Genomic DNA, 26,910 nt, shown 5'->3' on the forward strand with positions numbered 1-26,910 from the left:
TATATATATATGTAAAATTTGTGTCCTCATGAGGTATAGGCATTATTAAATCAATTTTGTTGTTAAGTTCCACTTAGGTAAAATAGGATATTGGATTTCTAAACTAATTATACAGGAAAGAGGTCTAGTCCCAAGTGAAATGGAAACTTTGGACTGCATACACTCGGGCGGTTTAATTTCCTTAATTCTATACAAATTCCCAATCCACAAAAAACCACTGTAATATGCAGACATTGGAAAACAAATATTTTACTCACCACTGCACATTTAGGTGCTGCATTTGTAAGATGCCTTTAGTTTTACCCCCCTCAATGAGAGAATCACTAACATTGTCATGCACCTACCTCCTTGAAGTCGGGCTCCTTCTCCACTTTCATGTCTGAAATTCAACAGACAGAAGTTTAACTAAATTCTTTCTTTCCTTTTCAAAGCTCCGGGTGCCTGAGAAGTTGTGACTCTCCTTAGCCACATCCCAGGAGCTCCCCATTCTCTGCAGCACTCTTGAAATCATCTAGAGGATAAGGAGAAGGAATCCTAATGCCACTGAAGAAGTGCAGAAGATGCATCAGTAATCAATACCAGTGAGGTTCTTCCTTCCCTGGAGGCAACTGACTTGCCAGGATGAGTTACTTGCAGTAAATATAAAACACCAGGACCACTGCACCTTGCCTGTGTACTTTTAAACTGTGCAGAAGAAAGTGGTATTCAGGATCTCTGGGTCCTCTTCCTCTCTTGTTTCTTCTCTGAAGTCTAATAAACCTGTGTGGAGGGATACGAGGTCACACCTTGTATCCTCCGCATTTTATTAGAGGAGTCAACACTCAATATTCCAAGTTTCCAAGGAGAATCTTTGGCTTGAGATCAAATAAAAGCTCTTCTCCCTTAAAAGGTGCAATTTCTCAATTAAATGAACCTAACTGTCTCCATACTCGAAGTGCCAGAGCTGAGAGAACAGAGACAATCATCTTCACTTTCAGCCACAAAGAAAAATCTACATATGCCAAAAACTGAGCAACAAGGAGCAGTTGGTTATAGCAAATCACAGCAGACGTTGAAAGAACCAGGTCATAAATAATTCCATCCTTGCTGCCAAAAGATTAAATAAATTAGTTTTAAAAAATAATCAGCCTTTCTTTGTACTCAACAATCTGGGGAAAGTATTCCAATTGACATGCAGTTATGCCTGGTTTTGTAATATAATTGAAATTTCAATATGACCTACAGGTTTCATAGATTTTGCAAGTTGTAGTAGCAGAAAAAGGAGCGAGGAAATCAAGAAGGTAAAGATAAGCTCTAGCAAGCAGTAAATGGATATGCTGATTCCCTAGTTTTCCATAAATAGGTCTATTCTAGTAAGTGTCATATTTTAAGGACAGCTGAATCAAACAGCAATTTTTCAGACCTAAAATGTCATCATGGTGCTATGACAGCAGATAAGCTACAAGAAGTCTACACTTGTGCTATTTCAGTGCAATGTGTACTAAGTCTTGCTTACTACTGTAGATCATCTGGACTAATTAATGATTGCTATTTGTTATGATGTAGAATCTGATAGGTAACACTGTTCACTTGTGCTGTAAGTGGAAGGATTATTTCAACAGGTCAGCAAAAGTAAAGGGACATCCTACACCAAATTCTTCTGTTTAACTAGTAGAGCCTGCATCTGGCAAACACTTTAGCAATATCTGAATTCAACTAATGCATAAAAATATCAGTAAAGGCAATTAATTTGTGTCTGATGCTCACCCTTGTGTACACAATTACATAAAAATACCTGCATTTGTAGAACAGTGTAAGAAACCATGAAAACATTAAAAGCATACCACATTTCCACCCAGATTTCATATAACACGTTTTTTAAATGTACCAGTCTTGCCAAAGGCATTCTCACAGAAGGCCATGTCCTATTACACATTCAAAGTCTGGAAAGCTGGAGGTGGGATGTTGGGGTAGAATGACTTGGGAATGGGGGCCTGAAACAGAGCTAGAGGGAAAGGAGGAAATGATGCAGGATCCAAAGATCTGAGATAACATTTCCTGAGCACTGCTGAGACACAAGCATTCCTTTTGCAGGTAACTAACACAACCAAGTGTGACACGGCAAACATGAGCATGGAGAGGCTGCTTTGCAGAGGAACACCAACCAGCACATCTGGTGGGAATTGGCCTTTTCCCAAATCCTCCACACACCGAGTCCATGCTCAGCACACACCCACAGCCTGTGCTTCCTTCATGTGCATTTGGCTCAAACTGGGAAAAACCACCTCAGTGAACTAAGCTGGATGAGTTAGGAGCATGTCTGGTTAGGAGAAGCAGCAGTGTTGTCAGGTGAGCGTTTATTAAGTGATGGGTTTCATTTATAAAATGACAAAGCAGCAGTCCCCGCCAACAGAAGACTTGAAAACGACAACGCTCCTCCATAGAAAACAGGATTTGCAAAACTTTGTTTGAACTCTGCTCTTACTTTTCTGTTGTTGTTTTGTGTGATCTTACTGTAGTGCACATTGTAGCCCCCATAAATTATACCCTACCTACACTATACATATGTACTCCAGATGTCCTATAAATGCCACAAAGCAAAGTCACACTTTGTGGTGACACTGGGACCCAAACAAGATATCACTGCACATTAAAATTGTATTAAACTAATTGAAAAATAGTTGAACATTGCTAACAAAATGAGAGAATTACTAAACATTAAAAGACAAGAGACTTTTCAGTGTTCCATAAAACGACGCCTTTCAGACAAATTAATTATTTGCATCATAAAAAAATCCTAACAATGAAAGAAAATATTCCAGAAGGAAGTGATGAGTAAAAAAGCTTCAGGTGATTTTTCATTACATTAAAAACAATTCTCATTCTCATAAAATATGCAGAACTTTACATCTTAAATAGCATATTTACCTTCAAAAATTACTTTCATTTAAGTCTTGCAGGAAATTAAACCTTAATTATATAGGAAAGTATTTGGAATATATCCAGAAATAAGAAAACTACAGCTATTCCCCTATAAGTGGCACAGTATCTGTCAGGAGTTTTCATATACCTTCAGGAAGATATCCCAAATTAAACCAACATTGTACCTGCTTTCCATGATCAGAGTTAATATTCTGCAGACCCAACCTGGCTGCCTTGTTTATTTCATAGTTTCAATTTCTATTGCTGTACTTCACCCTGGCAAATAAATGGATGCACGAGGAGCTCGCCCTCTGAATAAATTATAAAATCTAATCTGTCAGATCTTCCTTTGCCTTGAATGAAAAACATTTCACTCCTCTGTGATGCTGTTGAAGCTAAATCTTGTAGCAAGAGACTAAGTGAGCAGCCTTGGAATAAAAACTAAATGTATGTGGGAGCTATGTCACCAGCATGATGCACATCAGAATTACATCTGAGAGCAGACAGGAGGAAAGGAAGATGCACTATACAAAATATGTCCTCATTTGAGGAGTAAAGTATTACTCAATGGCATTATACATTGTTAATAAACTTTCTTTATCTGAAACTATAATTTAATATTTATGTATCTAATTTACATGTGACAAAGTAGCATATTCTAAAATTAGAGTGTAACCAGCAAACTATTAACTACTATAAACAATACCAAAACACAACTCAAACATATTTTAAGGAAACAATAGATACATTTTGGACTGGGGAATGATTTCAATTGCAGATATTGTTTTAAATACAGCTGTCAATTACATCTTGAAAAAGTTTCTTCAAGCTCAGAAAGATTTTCTGCTTAGGGATTCCTGGGTATATACACAAAGACCAAGAGCACACCACCAAAAAGACCCCTATTGGTTACTAGTAGGTACAGTAATAATTGTAAATGCTTAAATTGTGTGGGGGAAATAATTTTCAATAACCATGTTACATGATGCACTAGACAATATCCCCTTTGGGCAGAAACTAGAGAAAATACCGTGCCCTTTATTATCTCTGTGGTTTCTTATGTGTAATAGACAGCAGAAGAATTGCACTTATTGTAACATTACAGTGTTAGATTCCAGTTCACCTTTTAGAATATTAGTGGCCATAATACTTATGATAGGTTGTGCCTTATGCAAAGATGAATAAAGATGTGCATTTAAAAAAAACCAAAAAAAAAAAACCAAAAAACAAGCAACCACTTACAGAACCAACAGTGAGGCTTAACATAACAAACATGCACTAACCCTACACTTATGCAAAACTAAGTTCTTCCAGGAAACTGTAACCAACAGTTGACCTTCCACAAAGGTAAAGGTTTTGTCCCTTGGTAATATGTTTGGACTTTGTAGTTGAATTCCAGTTTATTAGCTCATTGTCTGTAAATGTGCTGTTCCACTGTGGTATCCTTTAGCTGCCCTTGAGCTTCTGCAGAGTCTGCAATCTTACAGTCACTTTTATTTAAGGTTTTATTGAGCTGCAGAGTAAGTCCCCTTCAGTACTACACAAACAGGCTTCCTTATTCATCCTCTTCAGGTTCCTGTGGTAAAATTGGTGTCTCCTCCTTTAAACAAGCACTAAAAAACCCAAGGATTGTGCTGTAAAGGTGATATTTGCTTTTCTCAGAAGCAATGTTATGACCTTCATCCGGATAGATCTGGCAGAGGAGAAAGGAAAAAAAGTAAATAGTTTTTAAAGGCTTTTCAAATATTTAGGGCTCTAATTTTCTTTCTCTGATCTTCAACATGTTTTAGATGACAACAGGATGATAGCATTAGTTTTATGGCATCAAGGAAAGCTAATAAAACCCAAAGTAAGACTCATTCTCTTGGAATTTGAACTTACATAAAACAACCACTGCAGTGGGATATGCAGAAGTGAAAAAATTTATATTCTCAGCTATTGTGCTTACAACAGTTTACTTTAGCTGGCATTTTCAATAGTGCCTAGGCATCCAAATCCCATTAACATCCATGAGGATTAATTGCCTCATGCTTTTAAGGACCTCTCAATATTTCAACTTCTAAGTGTTTGGCAAAAACCCTTTTTATTCATATCGTAACTATCTTCTTATCTGGTCCAAAGCCCATCTTCTCTCTCTCCTTGGGTGGATGTGGGCATTTTTATCTCTTAAAACAAATACCACTGGGAATTTCTCCCAAGTGAGGCTAGGCGAAGATTTGCAGATGAAGAAATCCAGGCCACAAGATGAGAACTGAGGAGGCCTGGGGCAAAAAGCTTCAGGTGCCTCCTCAAACCCAGGTTATCACAAGGTTGCATGAGAACAGCTGAACAGGGCTCTTCTGCAAAAACTCTTTCATTCCTGCTTCTTCCTCTCTCCACAGGCCTTCACATCACCTCAGCTGAAACCACATGGGCAGCAGGAACAGATTCTACATTTAAAGTCCTTTTTCCTTCCTCAAGTGGCACCAAGCCCCTTTCTGTCACGTCCTCCCTGATGTGAGCTCACACTCCAGTGCAAACTACAGGATCACCTTAAGCCTAGCAAGGTCAAAGTTTGCAATGGCCAACAAGCATCAGGAGTATTTAGGGACTGATTCAACCCAAACCCTCAGCCAGCTGCATCCATGTGCTCCAGGTGGGTCCCATGCAAGCCTGTGCCTTGACAGAGGCTCTGTCGTGCTCTTCTACTAAATGTAAATGTTGAAAATAAGGGGAAATTACTCTCAAGTGACCCAATACCTTTTTAGGTAAAAAGGAACCCAAAGTAGTGACATCTCCATGTTACAGAGTGCCTATGGATTCCAGAGCACTTTGTATAATTGTAGGATAAACAGGTAGAAAAGAGAAAGATGAGAAAGAGGAGAAAGAGCCCAGGAGAAAAACAAGATGATACAGCTCCTGATATCCACACAAACAGTGAGAAAAATGGGATTAAATAGAGTTCTAACTGCAAATTGAGGTAATACCACTGTGTTGTGGTAGAGAGGGTCCTTTGCAGTGAAGAAATAGAAACAGGAGGTTAAATGTTCAACTATGTTTATAGGAAAAGTCATAGGTGCACATACCTGCATAGTGTAATTAGCCCCAGCTTTTATTAGACGCTTAATTAGCTCTGCTGAATGCTGGAAGTGAACTTTAGCTGCAAGAAAACATTTGATATTATTAGAAACAGCTACAGTAATATGAAATACTTATCTGTTACACAGCTTCGGCTGAAAATATTTCCAGGCTCTGTAATTACTGGATCTGAAGCTTTTTCCAAGGCCAGCCCCACCAGCAACAGGGTGCTACAGCAGAGGTTTTGGAGAAGGAGCAGAAAGCCCCAGGGGAAGCCACATTTGTCATTTAGTGAGGACTCCTCTGTTTACCCTTGATTTACACATACTGTGATAGCTTAAAGATGTGTAAAACCATTCTGTTTGAACATCATGGCATCTTCTAATTTGCTGGAAAGAAAGCATACTGCATTTTCTATTACACCCCACTCTTTAGGTAATGGACTTTCTGGAACCAATCAGTAACCTGATCTTTGTGTGGCAAGGCCATGATTACCATGTCTAACCCTGCAGAGTTTAGGCTGCAAGTGGTCTGGGCAGTGTCACTGGATGTGATATTGAGCAGGGGCAGCAGAAAATCACACTGCCAGGCCAGAGCACCCAGCATTGCTGACATCTATCAAAGCCCCAGTCCCCTCCAGCTTAGTTCAGAGGGGAAGAAATTGCTGCTGTCTGTTGCAATCAGTAAAGCCTGAGCCCCTCATGCCTCCTCAGTCACCCAGTTTATTTTCAACCCTCCCTGCTGTGCTCTGGGGAGAAGCACTGGACAGGGTTTGCACCCCTCTGGTTGCACTTTGGATCCATAAGGTGGGTTTGGCAAGTCAGGGATGATGGGCTGGCACTGTGCCAGCTGTGCATGGGCGCTGTCACCTCAGCTCTTGCCACTGAGAGGCACTTATCCCTTCAGACTGAGTAAGAAACCTTGTGTTATCCCACATCCACCAGAAAATACTGGGGAATTAGGCACGTCAGTCTGTACAGAGCAGCTGTTTGCATCACTGTAATTTGTGCCTGCATCAAAGCTCATTCTTTAGACATCAGTTAAGAAAGTTCAGAAGAATACGCTGCAGTGAAATCTGCAATTACAAATTATCTCAATTCACACATCTTATGATTCCATCTAAACTGCTAGAACTTATCCTGTGTTATTCATTCTCTGTCTTAATCTACTGCTAAAAGTATTGGTGCTATTAAAAGGTTCTGTGTAGCTTCAGAAGGTTTGCAAGTACCTTGTAATTACTTAGATGAAAAGATTAACTTCCCATTTGGTGATGTACTTCACCAGCTGTACTGATAGTTCTGCAGAATTTGTATGAATTTAAGACATTAAAAATGTATGTTGTTCTATTAATAATTCATGTAATACCTTTCACTAGCAACACAGTGGTCCACAAGATTTAAATAAATTAGAACATACAGCACCTAAAAGGTGCAAATCCTCAGCAAAGAAAAGCATCTTTTCTGAAAACCAGTTCAGAGTTAGAATTGGCAGTTGAAACAAAAGAAAAAAAATCCTATCAGACGGAAAAAGAAACTGCAAATGTACTTGCTAGGTGTGTGCCTCACCAGCTCTTCAACACCTGCCTATTAGAAGCTCTGACTCCAAATTAGCTGTATCTGTAAATACTTACCATCAGCTGTCCCATGAACTATTAGCAAATCCACTTCTTTTAAACCATGAAGATTGTGTAATACACTGGATGCCTAGTGAACAAACACACACAAAGCTGTAATTGAATTGAATTGAATTTTAAGAGTAAAATGGTCATTTTAAGTTACTCGTTTATGCTAACTTACCTGATAGGTAATTTCATCTTTTGATGGAATCCCAAGGTATCTTTCTGAAAAAGCTGATGCTGTAAAAATAAAATTAAAAAAAAACAAAACAAATCAAAAAACCAAAACAACAAACCTTGTGAATTCCAAGTTATTTCTATTTTAAAAGTCATAATTTCTGACCTAGAGTCAGAAGATATTTAAGCCATGAAGTTGAGATGTTCATTTAGAGACAGAGAATGTACCATTTTGATGCACTATTTACACCAACCTTAAATAGTTAAAAAAGGAAATCAACCAAAAATCAGCTAACTGCCCTCACAAAAAAAAAACAACCCAACCCCAAACAACAATCAAAAAACCCAAACCCAAAAGAAAACACAAGCTAAACCCCAAAGAAAGTCTAACAGACCATTAAAGTAAACTGGTCTGGTTTCCTGTGTATCACAGCACCCAAAACTTCACATACAGAACCAAATAACCTGCGATTGAATGACAACATGGCTGATATTGTAGGGAATTCACTGCTAACCTTAAAGGATTCATTCCTAATAAAAGATTTGATTCATGCTGATATACATAAAGGATTCTTAAGAAATGAGGTAACTGCAAAATCAGTACTGTGAATAACACCAAGCCTGTTGTGGGTTTTGGTGAACTGTCCCAGTGTCAGCTTTACTTTCATTTAAAGAAGAGACCAAGACAGGTGAAATCTCACAAACATTGTTATGCTATCTGCCCTTAGTTAAAATAGAGCAGCTCCATAAATAAAAGGTCTTTTGAATAAAGTATCACACAGCTTTAGGGCAGGGATTACTCACCATATAACTTCATATCTGTGATTGGTGCCACCACAGCTCCACACTTGAAGAGCCGTTCACTGGATTTCAGGATCATTGATGTAATGTAGCCACCGTACCCCTAACAATGGGTTGGAAATTTTGGTTTATTTATTTCATTCTAGCAAAAATAAAGCTAAAGGCCACTGTGCTAATCCAGTGGTATAATTTTTATAGTTTAAGGTGCATTAACAATCTCATTGACCTGGTCATGACTTTGAATCTATGCAGTTAATGAGTATTGAACATTTCTTCACCATTACCAAAGTCTAACACATCTCCCCTGGAATAGCTGATACCAGAAAGTCATGAAACCTTTTTGAAAGCTTTAACTTGAAACCACAGATTTTCTTGAAATGACACTGGCAATCCACTTCTGTACACCTGTAATCATTCTAGACTCACAGAAAATGGAATTCTGAATGCGGCACCTGGAATCAATGATTTACTCGTATATTACAGGCTCCTCAAATTTCTCTACTTGCCATCTGTTTTCCCTTCATTGGTACTGAAAAATTGGTATTTCTTCAAGGATTTTGTTGTTGTTGTTTTGTGTTTGGGACAACACATTTCAGGAAGACAAAATTATCCCATGACAGGGAAAATATAATGCAAACACCAGCTGATCCAAAAAAAAAATTATGCATCGAGTGCTTACAGTTTTCTCATGGACTTTTACAAATGCTGCCTGCTCCTGTTCATGTCTAAATATTTATTGAACAGATTACTTCTGTGGAAGAATGGCAATATTTGAAAACCCTTTAACCTTATTTAAGATATATAAGTAAAGAGGTTTCTTGTTCTCTGCAATCAACCCATATTAAGGGATGGACATATTGAAGAAAATACCAAATAGGAGTTGGATTTTTAAAAGAAATGTGTGGGAGTCTGAGTTGTTCCTTTTCCATAGGAATTTCAGCCCAGGAGGCCAAGAGCCATCCAGATCTGTTCACGAGCAGGAGCAGATTTCACCTAAGACAGAATTTCTGAGTGGGCACCTGTAATTTGTATAATTCAAAGAGCTTAAAAGAATAGCAACTTTCCTCTGCCTCTGGGTTTTCTCTGCTTTTACTTTTGTTTAATATTCTGTTTGTGTCTTGCCCAGTAGCTCCACAGCACAATTTTAATCCAAGGATAGGTATTGCCTGGTTATTTATTATTTATTCCATGTTTTCATTAAGAGCTTGTTTAATTCTCCTGAGAGTTTCTTCCCTTTGTGCCTGTGTCCTTCCTTCCAGCCAGGCTTTCCAGGACAAAAACATTACAGAGTGAGTTATTTATAAATTCCTAGAAGCATTTCACAGTGACATTGCTATTCCATATGCCCTGATGCAAGAACATGTGCTGCCTCACTCACCTGCTGGGTTTCTGGGGTTGCAGCCTAATTGCCACATTTTCAAGAAAGACGTTGGCTGTAGAATTGCAACTTATTTTTAAACTCTCTTTTCACTTCCCTGAATAAAACCACAAACTCCATGGAGCCACACTTGGCTGTCTAACAGCTCAGGCCCTTGGATCAGGCATCACTTAGGCTTGCACCCCTCAGAGAGATAAGCAAGGGGGTACTGGCAGATTGCCTGGTAATTTTCCCCACTATGCTCTTCTGGACAGTCTTGTTACTCTTGTGCCTCACTGACATCACCAATTGTGACAAGAATTTTACTTCTGTGTAGCTCTGAAACCTCTTAGAGAGCTTCCTGAAAGTGTACATGTCCAGTTTTATGAGATCAGCACTAAGCCATTCCAAAGCCAACTTATTTTCAAGCAAAGTGCATATTCTGCTTCCATCAGTACAGCAAATTTAATGCATAGAAAGGAAAAAAAAATTCCCTATCACATTCTTGTATGTGATATAAAATAAATGAGTTTTAAAAAAGATTTTTAATTGACTCTAAAACATGCAGAGTGGAGGAAAAATACAATTAACCCTAAGAAGTTGTTAAATATGTTTTTATTGTTAATTATAAAATTGACTTTTAAATGTTATGGTTTTCTTTTTCTTTTGACAGTAAAAAAAACAACTCTGAAAGGTTAACTTAGAAAGGGGAAATTTCCCTGAATTCAAAGCAGTGTTGAAAGCTTATTGAATTTCCCACTCTTCATTCCTCAGCACCACTTTCAGAAAATAAATGCAGGAACATGGCAATCAATAACATTTTGTGAAAGAGAAGAGAATTTGGGGTAGGTCTTGGCAGATACGTAAAGCCATGGTTACAGGCATGATCTTCAGTAACTGTCTCATCACATCACTCTTAGGAAAAAAGATACTGACGAATCTCTGGCAGAAAACAAGTGGGAATTTTCAAGTAGCAATGAAGAGAACTTCTGCAGGCAGAAACAAGCAATTCTGGCTGCTCAGGGATTTAATTCCAGAAACAGTATTTTCAATCAAAGGATTGAAAGAGGAAGAGGATATGGAGAAACGTTGATGCTTCTATGCCTGTGTACTTTCACATACATTGGTAACAGGCATTAAAACCTGAATAGAAGTGTGTGCCACGATCACCTGGTGCATGAAATTGGCCCTGCTTGTACATCCTCAGCTGGAAAATCTCTGGCTTCTCCCTTACAACCCAAATATTGGCTTTGACCCATTCTCGCAGTGAGAGTTTCTTTCTTAGCTCAAGGAGTGCAGCAGGCGCTCAGATCTTTGAGGAAGGTCATGTTCATGTGAAATGTTAATAACAGTCACAAACATCAGCCAGTCCTCAAAATGCTACCATGCAGGAGGTAAATGTCAATCTCCTCATCCTGCATCCAGACAGGCCGAGACATACAGGTTAAATGACTTGCCTGAGGCTGTGCAGCAGCTCAGCAGCAGAGTGAGAACTAAGGCACTTCATGGAGAAACACATGCTGCTCTTAAAAGTGACGACTTGGGGCGTTCTTGATCAGGGTTTGCTACTGCTTTGAGCTCAAAGGCAGAAAACAGCTTCATGTTTAATAAAAAAAACCAACTTAACAAATTTAAACGGTTGCACAAGCTGGTTCATGGATGAAACAGCAGTTGTGGGGTGCTTCTAATTGCTGCCTTTTAATAGCCATCAGTAAAATGCTGTTTAATTTGCTACTAAAAGTCGAGCCTTTGCCTCGTATCTCATGCTAGGGGCAATGATACACAGCTGATAAAACAGCAAAGGCAAGATTTCTCACTGGTGCAACAAGGAGCTTGCTGACAGTACCACAGGGTAGGTGCTCAGCTAAGCTCAAGGGTCAATAAAACATTCAGATATAAAACCTGTACTTTATAGGACAACATTGTCAATTTAACTGCAGCCCAAATATAAAACTGTAACAAACAAGCTTTCACAAAACCCAAATCCCTATTAAAAATTTCTAAAGAAAGAAGAAAGTAGAATTTTTAACAAATACTTTCTCCTTCAGATTCTGAAATGCAAATAGTGTTATATCATAAAACTGATTTTATTGATTTAAATACCTGTCCTGATGAAAAAAATACTGTACAGAACAAAGAGTAAACAATGGATGGCTTTTCCCCCTGCTTTAATAACTAAAATTGTCTTTGGAAAATATACAAATATATTTGTTTATGAACTGACAGCACTTTCTTAAAGAATCAGGTTGATATAGCCTGCTATTTTTGCACATTACCTTTCCAAATATGCCCAGTCTCTTAGGATCAATGAAGGGCTGTTTCAGAAGTGATCTGAAAGGAAAAAAAGTTTCTTTTTTAATTTTGTCAAAGTAAAATGGTGGATTTTACTTTCTGAATATAGTATGTAAATAACATTATTTGTGTATTAAGGAATTGCCATTCTCAGGTAGGAGAAGAAATTACATCCATGCAAGTAGTACTGCACTGGGAAATGTGATTTGTTTCCTAATTCCTTTTTCATAAGGCAAATAGTTGGTGTTTGGCCAATGTCACCTAATTTAGATCTCTGAATTTAAGCATCTTGTCTAAATTATCCATTTACATCTGCTTTTCAGTTAATGGAGAGAAGAGAGATACCCTTTAGCATTCCTACACATGTTGGAAACTTCTCTCATTCTGGGGAGGGTCATCCCTCAGAAATGCCAGGATTTTCCACTGACTAGAGCTTAAATGACTGGCTTTGACCAGGTGCCTAGCACCAGCTAAAGGAAGGTAAGATGAATGGAACTTCTTGAATCTAGATAATTATACAAATAACTAATTCTCTCATCAAGGCCATTAATCATCTGTGGTGAATTTCATACAGAAAAGACAGAATAACCTGAGGGGGAATATCAGACACAGCTGCTTATTCATGGAATGGGTGAAGCACTGACCCCTTTCAAAAGAAGAAAAAATATCTGGCTTAAAATGTCTTTCCCTGGGAAACCCCAGGAAAAATCCATCCAGACCTTGGTATGAGCCACTTTGACATGTGCACCCTGAGTAAGGAGTGCTGTCCAAGATATGCATGACTACTCCACAGACAGAAATTACTCTTTTCTGCAGCTGGTAGAATTATATCAGTCTAAAAATGATAATGCAAATGAGAAATAACAGGCATTTGCCAAAATGCTCTCATTTCTACCACAGAGTTCTGGAGTAATTGCACAAAGCAAATGGAGTTCTAGTGGTGTAAATGAGAGCAATATCCTATGGTATAGACCTAAAATATTGTAACACAAATGTATTTACATCTTAATGTGGACAGCAAGAAATTTACCTATGGAATATAGACCAATATGATTTAGCTCAGGTGGCATATTTGGATTGCACAGAGCAGGACAGCTCTATCAAAGAGAAGCACCAACTCAAAGAAAACCCCAAAACCACCTCTTTGATTTTTTACTTGCTGTTTGTTTGAAGGATTAAAGTTTCAAAATTTGCAACTGCATTAAAAACCAAACATGAACAATGCAGAGAAAACATTCTGGGCAGTTTTAGTCCACGTGCTCATTCATCCAGGTGGAGGCAGGGTGAAAGACAAGAAGAGTTTGCACATACGTACTCTACAGCTGCTATTTGGTCCTTCACTTCCACTGATCCTAAGCACCGATGGACCTCCTGTAGGATCTTGAGGCCTTGAAATCCACTCCCTCTGCCATCAAATCGAGCTACGATGACATTATCAGAGTTGACAAGCACTGAGTCCCAGTCAATGTGAAACTTATCTGTAACCAACTGGCTGCCTGGAGCTTCATCACTGCAAATACCAACACACCAGACACAAACGAAGACTATTGACAATGTGATGCACTGTGCCGAGCTCTGATATTTTATTTAGCCTGCGTGGCAGAGTTCAGTTGGTTATGCAACCCTGCTGAGCTACTGTCACTTCCATCAATACCATCCCATTAGGGCTGCAAGCCCTGCAGCAAAAGAATTTCTTTAACTTTATAACCATTGTGCTGAGGTGCTGCCAGTACCTGCATACACTTTGCAGAAGGACACAGAAGATTAAAGCAGGTAGTGCTGCTTATAATAAAGTGAAGGAAAAAAACCCAAACACAACCACTAATGGCTAGCTCAGTTCTGGGAAGGCTCATGCAGAATTTGTAAAGTCTCACTGAACACACAATGAGGTAAATTCATTCAGCACCCTGATTACCACTTTGTAGGATATATAATACTATTAAGAAGGATGTCATCTGAGAAAACAAAAATAATTGCATTATTGTATTCTTGAATAGATTTTTTGAAATATAGTACAAAGAAGACTAAAGCATACACTGGAGAAAATTCTATTTTCTCCATCAAAATTCATACAAGGAATGGATGCAGGCAGGAGTGATAAGTCTATTTTATGACAAAAAAAAAGGTGGTTTACAGCACAAAAGGTGAAATAGAATGGGAGAATGCAGTTTCTAGAAGAACAATAAGATTTTCCATTGAAGCCAAATACACTATTTTCCTTACAATGAAAATAAAATGTCAGTTTTAAAAGGGAAGTTTGTCATTATCTTCCCCCAAGATAAACACAGAATAAAAGAACAGGCTACCATGAAGTTGTACAAAATGCAAAATAGTTCTATGCGGGCTGCATCTGCCAGTGGAATGCAAATTACAATGTAAAAGTGTCTGTGCTGGCTGTATGGAAATTAAATTGGATGGTCTGTGGGAATATCCTGTCTAAGGTGAAAGAAAGATGAAGACAGAAATTATTATTTTGCCAAATAGACTTATGTAAACCCTGGGGAGGAAAGAGAGATACAATATCCTCCAGTAAGTCCTGTCTTATAAATACAATAATATGCTGATTCAGTATCTGGCTTTGGCTGTGGACAACACAGACCATCTTCAAGGTAATCACTCAGTTAATTAGCAAGCATATGATGAGTGTGTGTGTTCTCAAATTCAGTCAGACCTATCTATTCAGTTGCTATCTCATGTACTGAAATCAGGATTACTTGGTAACAGACTCAGCCACACACAACATATTATGCTTGATTTACCATTATCTTGCACATCAGGTTTATACTTGGCTTTCTAAAAAGAAAAGAAGGGTATTTTTTTTGTGTGTGTTTTTAACCAATTCAGTTGTGATTATACTAATTACTAACATTGTGAAGCAATGAGTCTGGAAATACTGTCAAGTAAGCTCTGCAGAAAAGTATATACTCAGGAAGCATATAATCATTATTATTTGCAATAAGGAGCAGAACAATACTTCCCATATCTGCTCATTGCACAGAGCAAGGTTTTAAGAAGCACTACACATTGACACAGATGTTTTCACAAAGTATTTATCATTACTTCCAATGTAAGTATTTATCATTACTTCAAATGAGCCTCAGACCAGTTACAATTATTTGTAAGTTATTCCAACTTTCCACAATAATACACAGGAATATCCATGTTTGACCAGGTAACTTTACAACAGATTAATACATTCCACACAAGTGAAAACATTATGAGTCAGCCTGCTTTCCTCCCTTTAAATATGAGAACAAAACTAACACAGTGATCAAATTTGATTTATACATGTTCTATATCTAGGTTATACATACATCTGCTGGATATAGATATCTATATGTAATATTTCTAGACACTTAGGAATAGGAGAAGCACCATTACACTTATAAGCCCTTCTCTAAGCCAGAAACTGCTTAAAACCAAAAAAGTGTTTTAAATCAAAGTGAATTCCTCCAATAAAAAAGGAACAACAAACAGAACCTCAGCAAGTTTCTCAGGTGAGTGAGAACTGACAGTGTTGGTTTCTTAAGGTCTTTTTGGAGGTCATAGCTGGGCTACTTTTGGGCTCAGAGTTTAAACACCACATACTGTCCAGCCCTGCATGATGGATTGTTTGATGTATTGCTTTAGGAAGCAATTTTCCAGTGGCTAGTTTATTCTAAGAATGTTCATATAAATAGTCTGTGATAAGCATTTAAAGTTATTTCCATTGAGGTACATCTCAGAACTCCTATTAGCACCAAAAGGTCTCTTTACTCTTCAGTTGCCACTGTAAAATGATACTGAGCATCTGAGGTGTGCTTCTGTCCTCCACAGAGAGACAGTAGACACATATTTCCCAATATTTGCATTATGCCTGTCTATATTGCTTATAGTCTTTTAATGGCTTGTTTTCAAAGCTGCACAAAAGATTCACTTTCCAACCCTACTGCCTCATCTTGCTATCAGTCCTGAGAGTGCATTCACTGGGGGCATAAACATGTTTGACTCTTTGTGCAAGGCCCAAAACTTTCATCAGTTCAAAATCAGGTCAACCAACCCCAACTTATGACCAAAATATAAAAAAAATAAGTAAACAAATAAACCCCCCTCAAATACCAGGACGATCTTTTCACCGATTCAGTTTTACAATATCAACTTACTTATTGGACAACTTTAAATGGCATTAAATAATAGATACTGATATTTAAGATACATTATCTACACATTTGAAGGAATGAGGTTAATTATGATCAAGGCAAAATAAAGAATGATTATCAGCTCTGATTTTACTACCCAGATTAAATGCCAGAGTCTTTACTTAATCATTTCCTGTGTATTACCAAGAAGAGTATCTATCTTCCAACTTTTTTAATGAGTAAGGTGAACCATAATGAGGAAATCAAGGATTTGAAATTTAAACTTTGATCTTAATTATATAGAAAAGAGATGGTAATCACTTTTTCAGGCAATTACCGTGCAGCTCTCTAATATATAGTTACACTGTGTGTATTACATCAGAAGGAAACTGAGTGTGAAACATTATCAGTGGTTTAGGAGAACAAATGGAAGAAAGGAAAGTGTTTTAATCTATTTAACATTTTATGGGCTACTCATCACAATTCTAGAAAGAAAAAGAGCGCCAGCCAACATAACTGGTTTCTACATGAGATCTGTTAGACAGCCCAGTCATCCAGATGGACATAAATTTTAACACAGCAATGTAATGACCTACTATTTGAGTACTGCAGCTTGCTTTGCAGCTGCTAATGGATGAATGTTCATGCAATCTTTATGCTGATAGTTACAGCATGATCAGGTCCTGGTCCTTAAGCAGAGCTTAAGGATGTCTACATGGAACTGTACTCAGTTCACACCCAGCTTTCACACCAGGACCAGATTTGTTTGGTACAAGCTTCTTTCCAGGATTCAGCCTTAACACTCAGGCATCTGGGGGCTATGTGCTGGAAGTTCAAATTTACCTGCAGACATCCCTGCATGAATACAGAAGCCTTTTCATAGTCATGCACCTTTGAAATGGCTACTAGCTTTCAGTGATTTGAAAAGAATCCCAAATACAGATCGCACCAAACATCATCCCCATAATAAAGTCACTCATCACCTGCCTCTCTTCCTCCCTTTTTTCTCCTTTTCCCTCTTCAAAGTGCAGTGCTACTGAGATGGGAAAGCAAACACCTCTTCTCTGCTAATACTCCACTTTTCTGTTCTTGTATCTGCTGGATTTCTATTTCTAAGTGCATGTTTCCTGGATCAAGATGTTTTATATAATCTCCTTTCCAAAAAAATGGACATACAATCAAACCAACATTCTTACCAAGGACATTGATAAGCACTCATTTTCAAAGGTTTTTCTCTCAATAGCTGAAGTATAATGATAATCATACCATGGCTGAGAATGGAAGAAGGAAAGCAGGGGCAGCTGAACAGTGCAAAAGACAGCACTTGTTATCAGCCCCCAGTTCTCATCTAACTCTGGTGGCAGTAGGAACAGGGTGTTTCTCTATCAGTCCCAACAGTACCACTCTGGGACTCAGGAAAGTCAAGTATCTGGGAAATTATATCATCTACACAACTAATCAACATTCCCTATAAAAGCTACATGCTCTCCTTGGACCTGAATACTTTTCTCTTTTTTTTTGAAAGTAGTACTTCTGATCATGAAATAAACCTTAGGATGTCAATTTGGAGTTGTGTAGGTCAAGAAATTACCCCCTATATACCCACAGATATCCAACAGTTCTTTCTCAGGAGCTAGACAGAATTTATTAGGCTCAAATAATCATCCCACAAGGGAACCTCCCATAACTTCAGTGACAGTTTGCAGTTTTATATTTCATTTGGGGACCTCTTTAATAGAAAAAGGGATTGCTGGCAACCTTAGCTTTAAGTCTGTAAAAAGCTGCTGAAGAAATACAGCTTAATGTAACTTCTTTTTCTTTTAGGGAAAAGGAGGACACAAAACATGCTACAGTACATGAGCCAGGACATATTTAAAATTTTCAGTTTCATACTTTCACTAGTGTATAGGGTTTTCTAGAAATAGCCCCTGTTAAAGCTAACAATGAGAATTCAGTATTGCAAAGAACCTGACCTAAAAGAAATATAGTCTCCATACTATAAATGTAGATATAACAATCTGTATTCATAAATTGATGGCTTTCCTTTTTATCCCACATGCCTAGCATAAAAAACCCCAAAACAATTATAAAACATAACCATACATCATGACTTGGCCACATTATTTGCTCACTGGGTACCAACAACTTTGGGAAGTTTAAATTCAGACCCTGACTCAATACTCTTCTCACTTCTTTCAACTCTTGATCTTGAAAAACAATTCAAAATCGTATTTTCTTTGGCTTTTTTTTTTCTTTTTCTTTTCCTGTAATTTCTGGCCTTGGACTTGTCAGGTTTCTGATCTTTCCCTTCTGTCTTCTCTAGGTTCTATACGAGTTTATAACCCCATATTTTCCCACAGCTGTATATGGCAGATTATGTATTTTTCTGGGATACTTGCAAAGGGAAGCGTTGCACTGCTTACACCTTCGTGTTTCCCTGCTCTCAGAAACAGGAATAAGCACAAGTGTTTGCAAGTCCCTGCAGTGCTGCTGGGGTCAACTCACAGAGTCAGTTTGCCTTTGGCACTTGTATAAGAACTGCTTAAAATATAATCATGCCTCTGAGATCATGCTGCAAAGATGAAATAAAATCCATGTGTCCTGTTTCTTCACAGGGAAGAAAAATATGTTCATGAGCCAATTAAAGCAGAGAGCTTCCACAACTGCAGATAATTACAACTGAAAATTCTGAGTTTTAAAACACAAACTGGGCTTAGAAATAAGCAGGTTTGTGCCTTTCTGTCGTGTTATCTGATCTGAGCAGAAGAATTTGGGATCATTCAGCAGCTCAGGTCTGTAAACACCTCACACCCAAAAATGAGGATCTGTGCTGTCACTGAGGGAAGATCTGCTCCAGGTGACACAGCTCAGTAACTTGGCATTTTCATCAATTTAGCAGCACACTCCCACATGTCTGTTACTGAAATTCACATCAATTCTTTCCAGCTGGGAAAGAAGCAAGGTAGGTCCAGGAAAGCTCTCTCCACCCACGCTGAGTTTGGGTGGAGACAGGAGTGATGCCCTGAGCTCGCCATCACCACTTTCCCAGGTAGGCTTCAAGCAGTCTCATGACTCTGTTCTTTTCCTCTGCTACACATGTGCAGACACAACTTGAAGGCTGACTCTCCCTACAAGAAACACACACTCCATCTCCTTTTAAAGGAACACCACAGGTTTCCAGGGAATACCATTCTCCTCCCATGCAGCTTTTCTACAAAAATCCACAGACTTTGGATCATGCCTATCATGCCTTCAACCACTGAAGATCAAAAAGTAACTTTTATTTCATTCTGGAGTTCCTAAAAGCAGTTTTGCTTTATGCATCTCAACTGAGCCCCTTCTGGAAGGTCTACTCATTTCTCTCAGGGATAAAAAGGAGCACATGCTCTGAGGGAGATGCTCTGTGGGCAGGATCAGTAAGAGTCCAGGAAACACTGCAGGACTACTCAAAGCTACACCATCAGAAGCACCAGTGCCTCCCAAACATGAAAGTACAGCAAAGCACAGTCAGGTTTGACTAGCACAAAAAACCCCAGGCATCTCTACCAGACAGCACCTGTCACAAAATCTTCCCAAGAACAAGCCCTTTGATTTCTCAAATCCATGAGATATTTTCTCCTACAAAAGGTAAAAACCAAAGAAACAAAAAAAAACCCACCTAATTTCAGATTTAAATCTTTTCCATGAAGCACTTTTTTATTATTTTGAGTGATTCCAAATGGATACTTACATTATTAATAGAAGGGCATACTGGTTTCGATCCGTGAAATCTTTTGGCAGTGACAACTGTAAAGGGAATTCTTTTAAGAAAAGAGCAAAACATTAAAGGCTGGTAGTTACACAGATGAAAAACAGTAACATTGAAACAAAGCTTTTGGCTTGCTAAAATAACATTTTGCCAATTTACCGTAATCCTCAATGTGAAGCATTTTGATTTCAGTCTTGTAATTCTTTTTCTTAAGAACAACTTCTTTCAAGACAGGGTTATTTTCCAAAATATAAAACTCTAGAAAACAGGAAGAAAAACCATGTTGAAAGGCATGGAGAATCATCACACCAGAGATAACATCAAGATTCACGGATTTTTTTTAAAAAAAGGACAAATGAGCAATGATCTTGCAAATTAATCTTGCAATTAATCTCGTAAATTAATTCCTTCTGTAAATACTTTTTTTATAATGCAACTACTTTTCAATTCAAAAAGATGCACATCCAGTTCAGTTTTCTGGCTTTGGAGGGCTTTGTTTTCATTATGCACTACCAAGGAAATTTCTGATGACCAACATGAACATCACCATCTCTGGCAAATCCTAAGAGCAGCTGCAGCAGCACGAGGCTGCTCTACTGGGCAATACCCTAAGCCTCATGCAGGCATCCTTTTCCCCAATAACACCTATTCCAAGGCAATATTTAGCCAGCACAGATAAATGTGGTCACTGTGTGCCCTTATTTGTCTTCTGCACTTCAGCCAAGAGCAAGATCATCAGCTTGGTTTAAAGCTGCAGACTAATTTGAGGCAACCCTTTTACACATGAAAGAATGGCTAATTTGTTGTGGTTTTGGGCTTCTTTTAACTCAAATTACCGATCTTGCTTCCAAAATTTAGATTTTTAAAATTAAATAATAAACTCTTCACTTAGGGCCAAAACAGATAATCTGAGGAGAATGCTTGTTCTGGGCAGTCAACCAAAATGGTATAATTATAGTCTGAGGATGGAATAATTGAAATAATCCTTAATCATTCCTTTATGAATTGAAGAGGATAATCTCATCTTGCACTCAAACACTAATGTTAAATTATCTCTCTTATTATTTAGATTTTTGTTGTTACAACAAACAACATCCCTCTATCCTGACTTGCTTTATTTTACTCTAAGGGCCTGCACATAAATCTCAATTTCAGTAATTCACACTCCATAGTACTTTAGATGCAGGTAATAAAGAGCAAAAGCCTGCCTACACAGAAATGCGGAGCTCCACACAAGTCTAAAATGCATTTATTCGAGCAATAGCTCCCCTTTACTGAGCTGGATAAAACTCCCTGCCCTGGGTGTGCTGTGGAACTGGGCTTTGCAAACACAAACAATGGCATTTTAAAAAAGGGAGGGGGAAAAAAAAGGAAACTAAAGTGCAGATATTAATTAACATTTCGTAGCATGGCACTGTTTATCAGGATGGTACTTCAGCATGCAAGATTAGCTCCATTGAACAGTGACTAGCCCAGGACAAAGGGGATACACAGAGGTACAGTTCAGGATTTCTGGATTCTGGGAAAAATCCTGAGGATAATCCAGTTAATGACATGAGGATTTGTAAGAGTTGGTTTAGTGCTTTTGAGTGAAAAGTTGTCCCCCATTCCTGTAACCCACACTTTCATGCTAGTGGAGTCACAGTGGAGCTGGAGGTGGCAGAGATGTTACCTCTGCTGTGCCACCAGGAAAATTCAACTGCTGAAGGACAGTCTTCCACTAAAAAGCACCTCAGCAGCCAAGAAGCAGTAACAGTAAATATTGGCATCAATATACAAGAAAATAATGAGTAAAACTTGAAAATAGAGGTATAGAATACCCTCCTAAAAAGACTTTATTATTGGATTTGTCTTCATTGAAAATGTCAGTGGAGTTGTTGTTCTGGTTTTAGAAATAGAAGAGAAGGACTAAATCACCATATGTAGGTCAGCTTTTATGATCAATCATCCCAGGACTGTACCTGACTTCAACATAATTGAATTGTAACTTTAAAAATATCTCTAAAAACACAGAAGGTGTACTGCAATGGAAGCATGATCTACATAGGAAGTGAAAAGGATGAAGAGCAACCGCCATCTAATTTACTCAAGTGTAAACAGAAGATGAGTCACATGCATTAGGTCCAAAAGATATCTAAAAATCTGGAAAAGTTTTAGGATTCACTACTTTCCTTACCATTTGCTGATGTGGATGTTGCTAAAAGGTAATTAATAGCACTTTATATGAATTAGTTTTCATGTACTTGCAAGACATTTTCATGTGCTTTCTTTCCCTTCTCCCACACTCCCCAAAAAAAATAGGGATGATAAAAAACCCTAGTTATTTCATAAGGTATACTCACTTGCAGTATTACTTGTCCTGTGCACACTTACAACTGGAACGCCTGGTCCTGTTTTGAGGAGAGGAGAAAAACAGAGGAAGGGTGAGGTACTTTGTACTGGGAACCAGTTACCACACCAGACAGCATCCTGGAAGCTCCATACACACAATTCCCTCCAAGCACAGCAGGAACTCCACTGGTACCTCTTGGAAATGACACAGGCTGGGCTACAGTTCCAACAAAGTGTGAAACAGACACTGCCTTCTGCCTGCTCAGCAGCCCAGACCCTGCATCCAGAATGAGCACTGCTTTTTTTTCTTTAATAATGTCCATGTTTTAATTTTAAGTCATGACTAAAAAAATATGGATGCACTTAATGGTACTGTTTAAAATATAGCAGTTTGACAGGTTGACTGGGAAATTAATTAATGATAATATCCACTTATTTGGTCTATGAAAAAACTATAGATGTGTTGAAAAAATATATTTCACATTATTATCTGTTTAAGAAGCTCCCTTGGTATGCCAACTCTGCAAAACCAACAGCATCACAGTTAAATCTATATGAGATGTAGTCTAATCCTATTTCACATACTTTATTTTCACTGCACCACTAAGAAACTAAAAACAAGGAATAATTCTTCATGCCAACAGCTACTGTGCAAATGCATAAGGTGGCATGTGAAACTGGCATGACCAAGCATTCAGCATACTCAGAAATGGCTCAGTCTGCTGTCCCTGCTCTGAAATCCCCACCAGTGTAAACCTGCAGAAGAAAATCCTGTGTCCCCACCCCCAACATGGAATTTACACATCAGAAGCTCTGTGTTACCTCAGTGCTTAAATTACAATCATTCAGTCACTATTGGGTGATGAAGAACAATACAGAAAAGCTGAAGTCCCTGAGGACCCCATGGCAGATGAAGGCATGGACCCTTTGAAATTAGGAGACACAACTCTCTTTTTGAGGAAAAAAACCAATTCCCTTTGAGAGTGAAGAGACAGAGCTTAATTTATGTATTTTGAGAGGTTGTCTCTCTCAATTAATTATGGCATGAGTCTAGGGAAATGTAAATACCTGAAATAAATAGCATGATGACATTCACTGTCTTCACTGAAGATTTTTATCAGTTTCATTCTCTCCCTCAAGGGGGACAATTGACAAAATTCTTTCAGGTAGACTGTTGACAAATCACAGCTTTCTGCCTTAGCTCTCTGAGAAGATAATTTCATAAGATGTCTCTTTTGCTTTGGTTTGTTTTTATTTCCAGTTCTTTTAACTCCTGAATTTGCCATTTTGCTTTCAATTCTTATTTAAGAAAGACCATTTCTGAGGAGGGAAGCACCAGCATTTTCCAGTCTATCTTTATTTGTCATACTAAAAAATGGAAGGATGATGACATTTTGAAAAAAGTGAGATTGTAGTAGATTAAAATGCTGATCAGAGAAAAAAAAGGACAAATTTGTGTCAGAGATATTGTGTTACAGTGCATCAGAGCAAAGCACAACACTTGGATTTCCCATTGACCTCCTATCACTAACCCCAAAGTCACAGCTTATTTCCTGCTGTATAAAAGGAGAGAAACAATTACTCCCTTTCCAAACTATCTTATTTGAGTGGAGAGAAAAATATCTTGCTAGAGTTTGTGAAGTGCCAAAGGAAAAATCCCCAAGCAATGTGGAAAATAAGTGCAAAGGATGTGCTTGCCAAAACTGAGAAGCTGAGGAGCCAGTCCTCCACCTACCAGGCAAGAAATAACTCCTCACTCAGGAGAGTCTCTGGAGAAGGATACAGCTGGTAAAATGAGAGAGATCTCCTGGCTGAGGGAAACTAAGAAGGAAAAACAATCCTAATAAAGGTGCTTGTGGGTGAACAGGAGGTTGAAGAATTGCAACTTATACAGATAGAACCAGTCCAGAGTCCCCCAAGGGTTTTTCTGGGCAAATTGCTTTCGTAACAATTGGGTGAAGGCTTTTTGCTGTGGGAAAATGAGTGTGTATGCACACAGCAGATGTGCCATTTGTCTCCTCAAAGCAGTTAGCTCATAGTCTCACAAGCAGAAGAGTTTTGATGCCAGTTCTGTGGTGACCTTGCCACCAGTGTTGACACTTCCAAATGCCCAGCCCAGCCCAGGGCCCGGGCACTCCACAGGGGCCACGCTGCTGCTCTACCTGCCAAGCTCTGAGGAAACACAGCAGAACACCCTGAACAACTCCCAGCCAGTATAAACTCCACATTAATGTTAGAGGCAGAAAAAATTAATTACAGTGGTTTAGCATCCCTGCCCAACATCTACAGCTCAGGGTAGTCTACTGCAACTCAGTGAAGTGCAGGTTTAATCCTGGGAGGATGATCTACAGCCTTCCCAGCTCAACCACAGAACTGCCAAAGTCACTGAAAGTCATGAGCTTGTGAGTAATCACATGCACAACCTCCTACTGGCATCCACATTTTTATATCACAGAAGCACATTAAAAATTACAGGCTGAATATATTTTGCTAAAATAGTAACAAGATGCTTTTGGACCCCGGCACATTGCTGATTCAGGGCGAAAAACTCTTCCCAATTTATCAACCCTCTCTCCTGCAAGACTCTGAGATTTAACCCATAGGGATTACGTCAAGCACAAGGGAAAACTCTGCCTAAAGCATGAGGAGCTCATTACTCAGAGAAGGACCTCAAGATTAGCTCCATCACTTCTGCTGCAGATTTAACCATGTATAAACCATACAGTCTGTACATTCTTCTTCTAATCAGCTGTACTGTAGGTGCATTTCCACAAAAAACAACCCAAAACAACAAAACTGAAAACAAATCCCTTGTTTTAGCCAATATATATTCATAGTTTCCTTGTTTGGATACATTCAATGCTCAAGTCAGCGGGTATTTTATTTTTGTGTGGGAGAAAAAAGTAGAGTTGTAAAAGCAATAGAGAAAAAGCATGAATATAAAATGAGCTATTCATATGTATTTCAGATGAATTGTCATCTGCTCTTTGCACTCTGATCCTAGCTATTAAAAAATGCTGGGGGGATAGTGTCTGTAAAGTTTTTCAAGTTTCAAGGACAACAGGTCTAACCATGTACTTTATTATGCATTGGCTCATGCTTTTCTGAACCTTTTTTTATCACTTATATATCAGTGTTTATTTCCTACATGTAGGTTATAACTTTCTCTGTGTGGGATGGTTTTAATTTTTTTTTTTTGTTTATACAGAAATTCTGAAGCCAGCTGGTGCCATTTAGTGCTATTGGAATGCAGCTAACAGTAAAACACTGTGAGTTATTTATTACAATTTCACTGATATAGAGGATCTGTCTCTGGGGATTAAACCACAGCTGTTTTTTGGTGGATACACCCATACACATAATTATGAGGATGTACAGAGGCACTGCACATGCATGTGTACAAACACTGCTAGAGAACACAGGCCCTCATTTTTTAACTAGGTATAGTCACACAAGATCAATCCCAATATATAAAATAATGAACTGTTACAAGCCACAGTACCATCACCAAAATTCCAAATGTTTTGGTGAAGGATTTCTATTTAGGGTGAATGTAAGTTGATGTCCTTTACTTGGACAGAGGGGTCAGGATTGGAGCAGCGTTCTGACATCACTCATAATTTAGCAGAACATCTTTAATTTAGTAATTTCACAGAACATCTTTACTTGCAGTCTTAGAATAGGCTCTGTACAGAACTTTGAGTAATCCACTGCTGACCTCAATGTTAGAGTCCAGCCTAATGCCCTTCTCAAGGAATACATTAATTCAGAAGCCAGCAGCATTGCACCCTGTGCATTTACCTTACCTTTACAGTGCAGGAGAAAATGCCTGTTCATGGGGCTGAACTTGGCACTGAAGTACGTGCACTGCTCCTTCAGGAAGTTACACGAGAGACACTGACGGTTCAGTGACCCCACTGTTGATACACTGGGGGAAGAAAATGATCAGAAACATTTTACATTGGAATAAAATACAACAAAGTAACCTTGGCTATGTGGACAGGATCCAAAAGCGGCCCAAAGCACCACTGGCACTGCAGTAATTCACAGCATTAGTAGGAAACCATGAAAACCTCACTAGCCTCGGGTTTAAGCACTGAATATAAGGTGATTTCCCCCCACACTTTTAAGTTACATGATTAAACCCTATAAATATTTTTATATAGTAAAACACAGTTATGTTAAATGCTTGTATTTAGATTTAACTTTTTAGATGTTTATAAAGGACTAGTGAAGATCTAAGGGGTAAAAATATTTTTTGTTAGAAATTTTTCCTTTTTTTAGAAAATGGCAATTTTAATTTTGAAAAGCTGTAGCAGTTTCTTTGTTACAGCTCAAGCATACTAATTTTTACACAATGTAAATGATTACCCAAGCACCATAGCACTTATGGCTTGGGATGAAGAAGCTGATAACACAGCCCCATGTAGCTCTTACCTGTGCAGCTGTCTTCCTCTTGGGGACTCTTCAGTGCTTAAGAAATAACTGTGTCCAAAAGAGGAAAAAATTTAAA

At 38.4% G+C, this 26,910-nt stretch overlaps 1 protein-coding gene across 1 annotated transcript in view; it reads right to left on the reverse strand.

Moving 5' to 3' along the window:
* Positions 1-2,319: 2,319 nt before the first annotated feature.
* DPP10 (dipeptidyl peptidase like 10) overlaps positions 2,320-26,910 on the reverse strand; it is a 242,103-nt gene continuing 217,512 nt past the window's right edge. Inside the window, exons 15-26 of the mRNA XM_030951855.1 lie at positions 26,835-26,882; positions 26,204-26,325; positions 22,409-22,456; positions 20,226-20,324; positions 20,049-20,118; positions 13,516-13,710; positions 12,185-12,239; positions 8,555-8,654; positions 7,755-7,813; positions 7,589-7,661; positions 5,967-6,040; positions 2,320-4,594 (exon numbers count right to left, since the gene is read on the reverse strand). Coding sequence (XP_030807715.1) covers positions 4,457-4,594; positions 5,967-6,040; positions 7,589-7,661; positions 7,755-7,813; positions 8,555-8,654; positions 12,185-12,239; positions 13,516-13,710; positions 20,049-20,118; positions 20,226-20,324; positions 22,409-22,456; positions 26,204-26,325; positions 26,835-26,882 — 1,081 coding nt within the window. The 3' untranslated portion in view covers positions 2,320-4,456. The remainder of the gene's footprint in view (positions 4,595-5,966; positions 6,041-7,588; positions 7,662-7,754; positions 7,814-8,554; positions 8,655-12,184; positions 12,240-13,515; positions 13,711-20,048; positions 20,119-20,225; positions 20,325-22,408; positions 22,457-26,203; positions 26,326-26,834; positions 26,883-26,910) is intronic.

This window comes from Camarhynchus parvulus, chromosome 7, assembly GCF_901933205.1.
Source record: "Camarhynchus parvulus chromosome 7, STF_HiC, whole genome shotgun sequence".
NCBI lineage: Eukaryota > Metazoa > Chordata > Aves > Passeriformes > Thraupidae > Camarhynchus > Camarhynchus parvulus.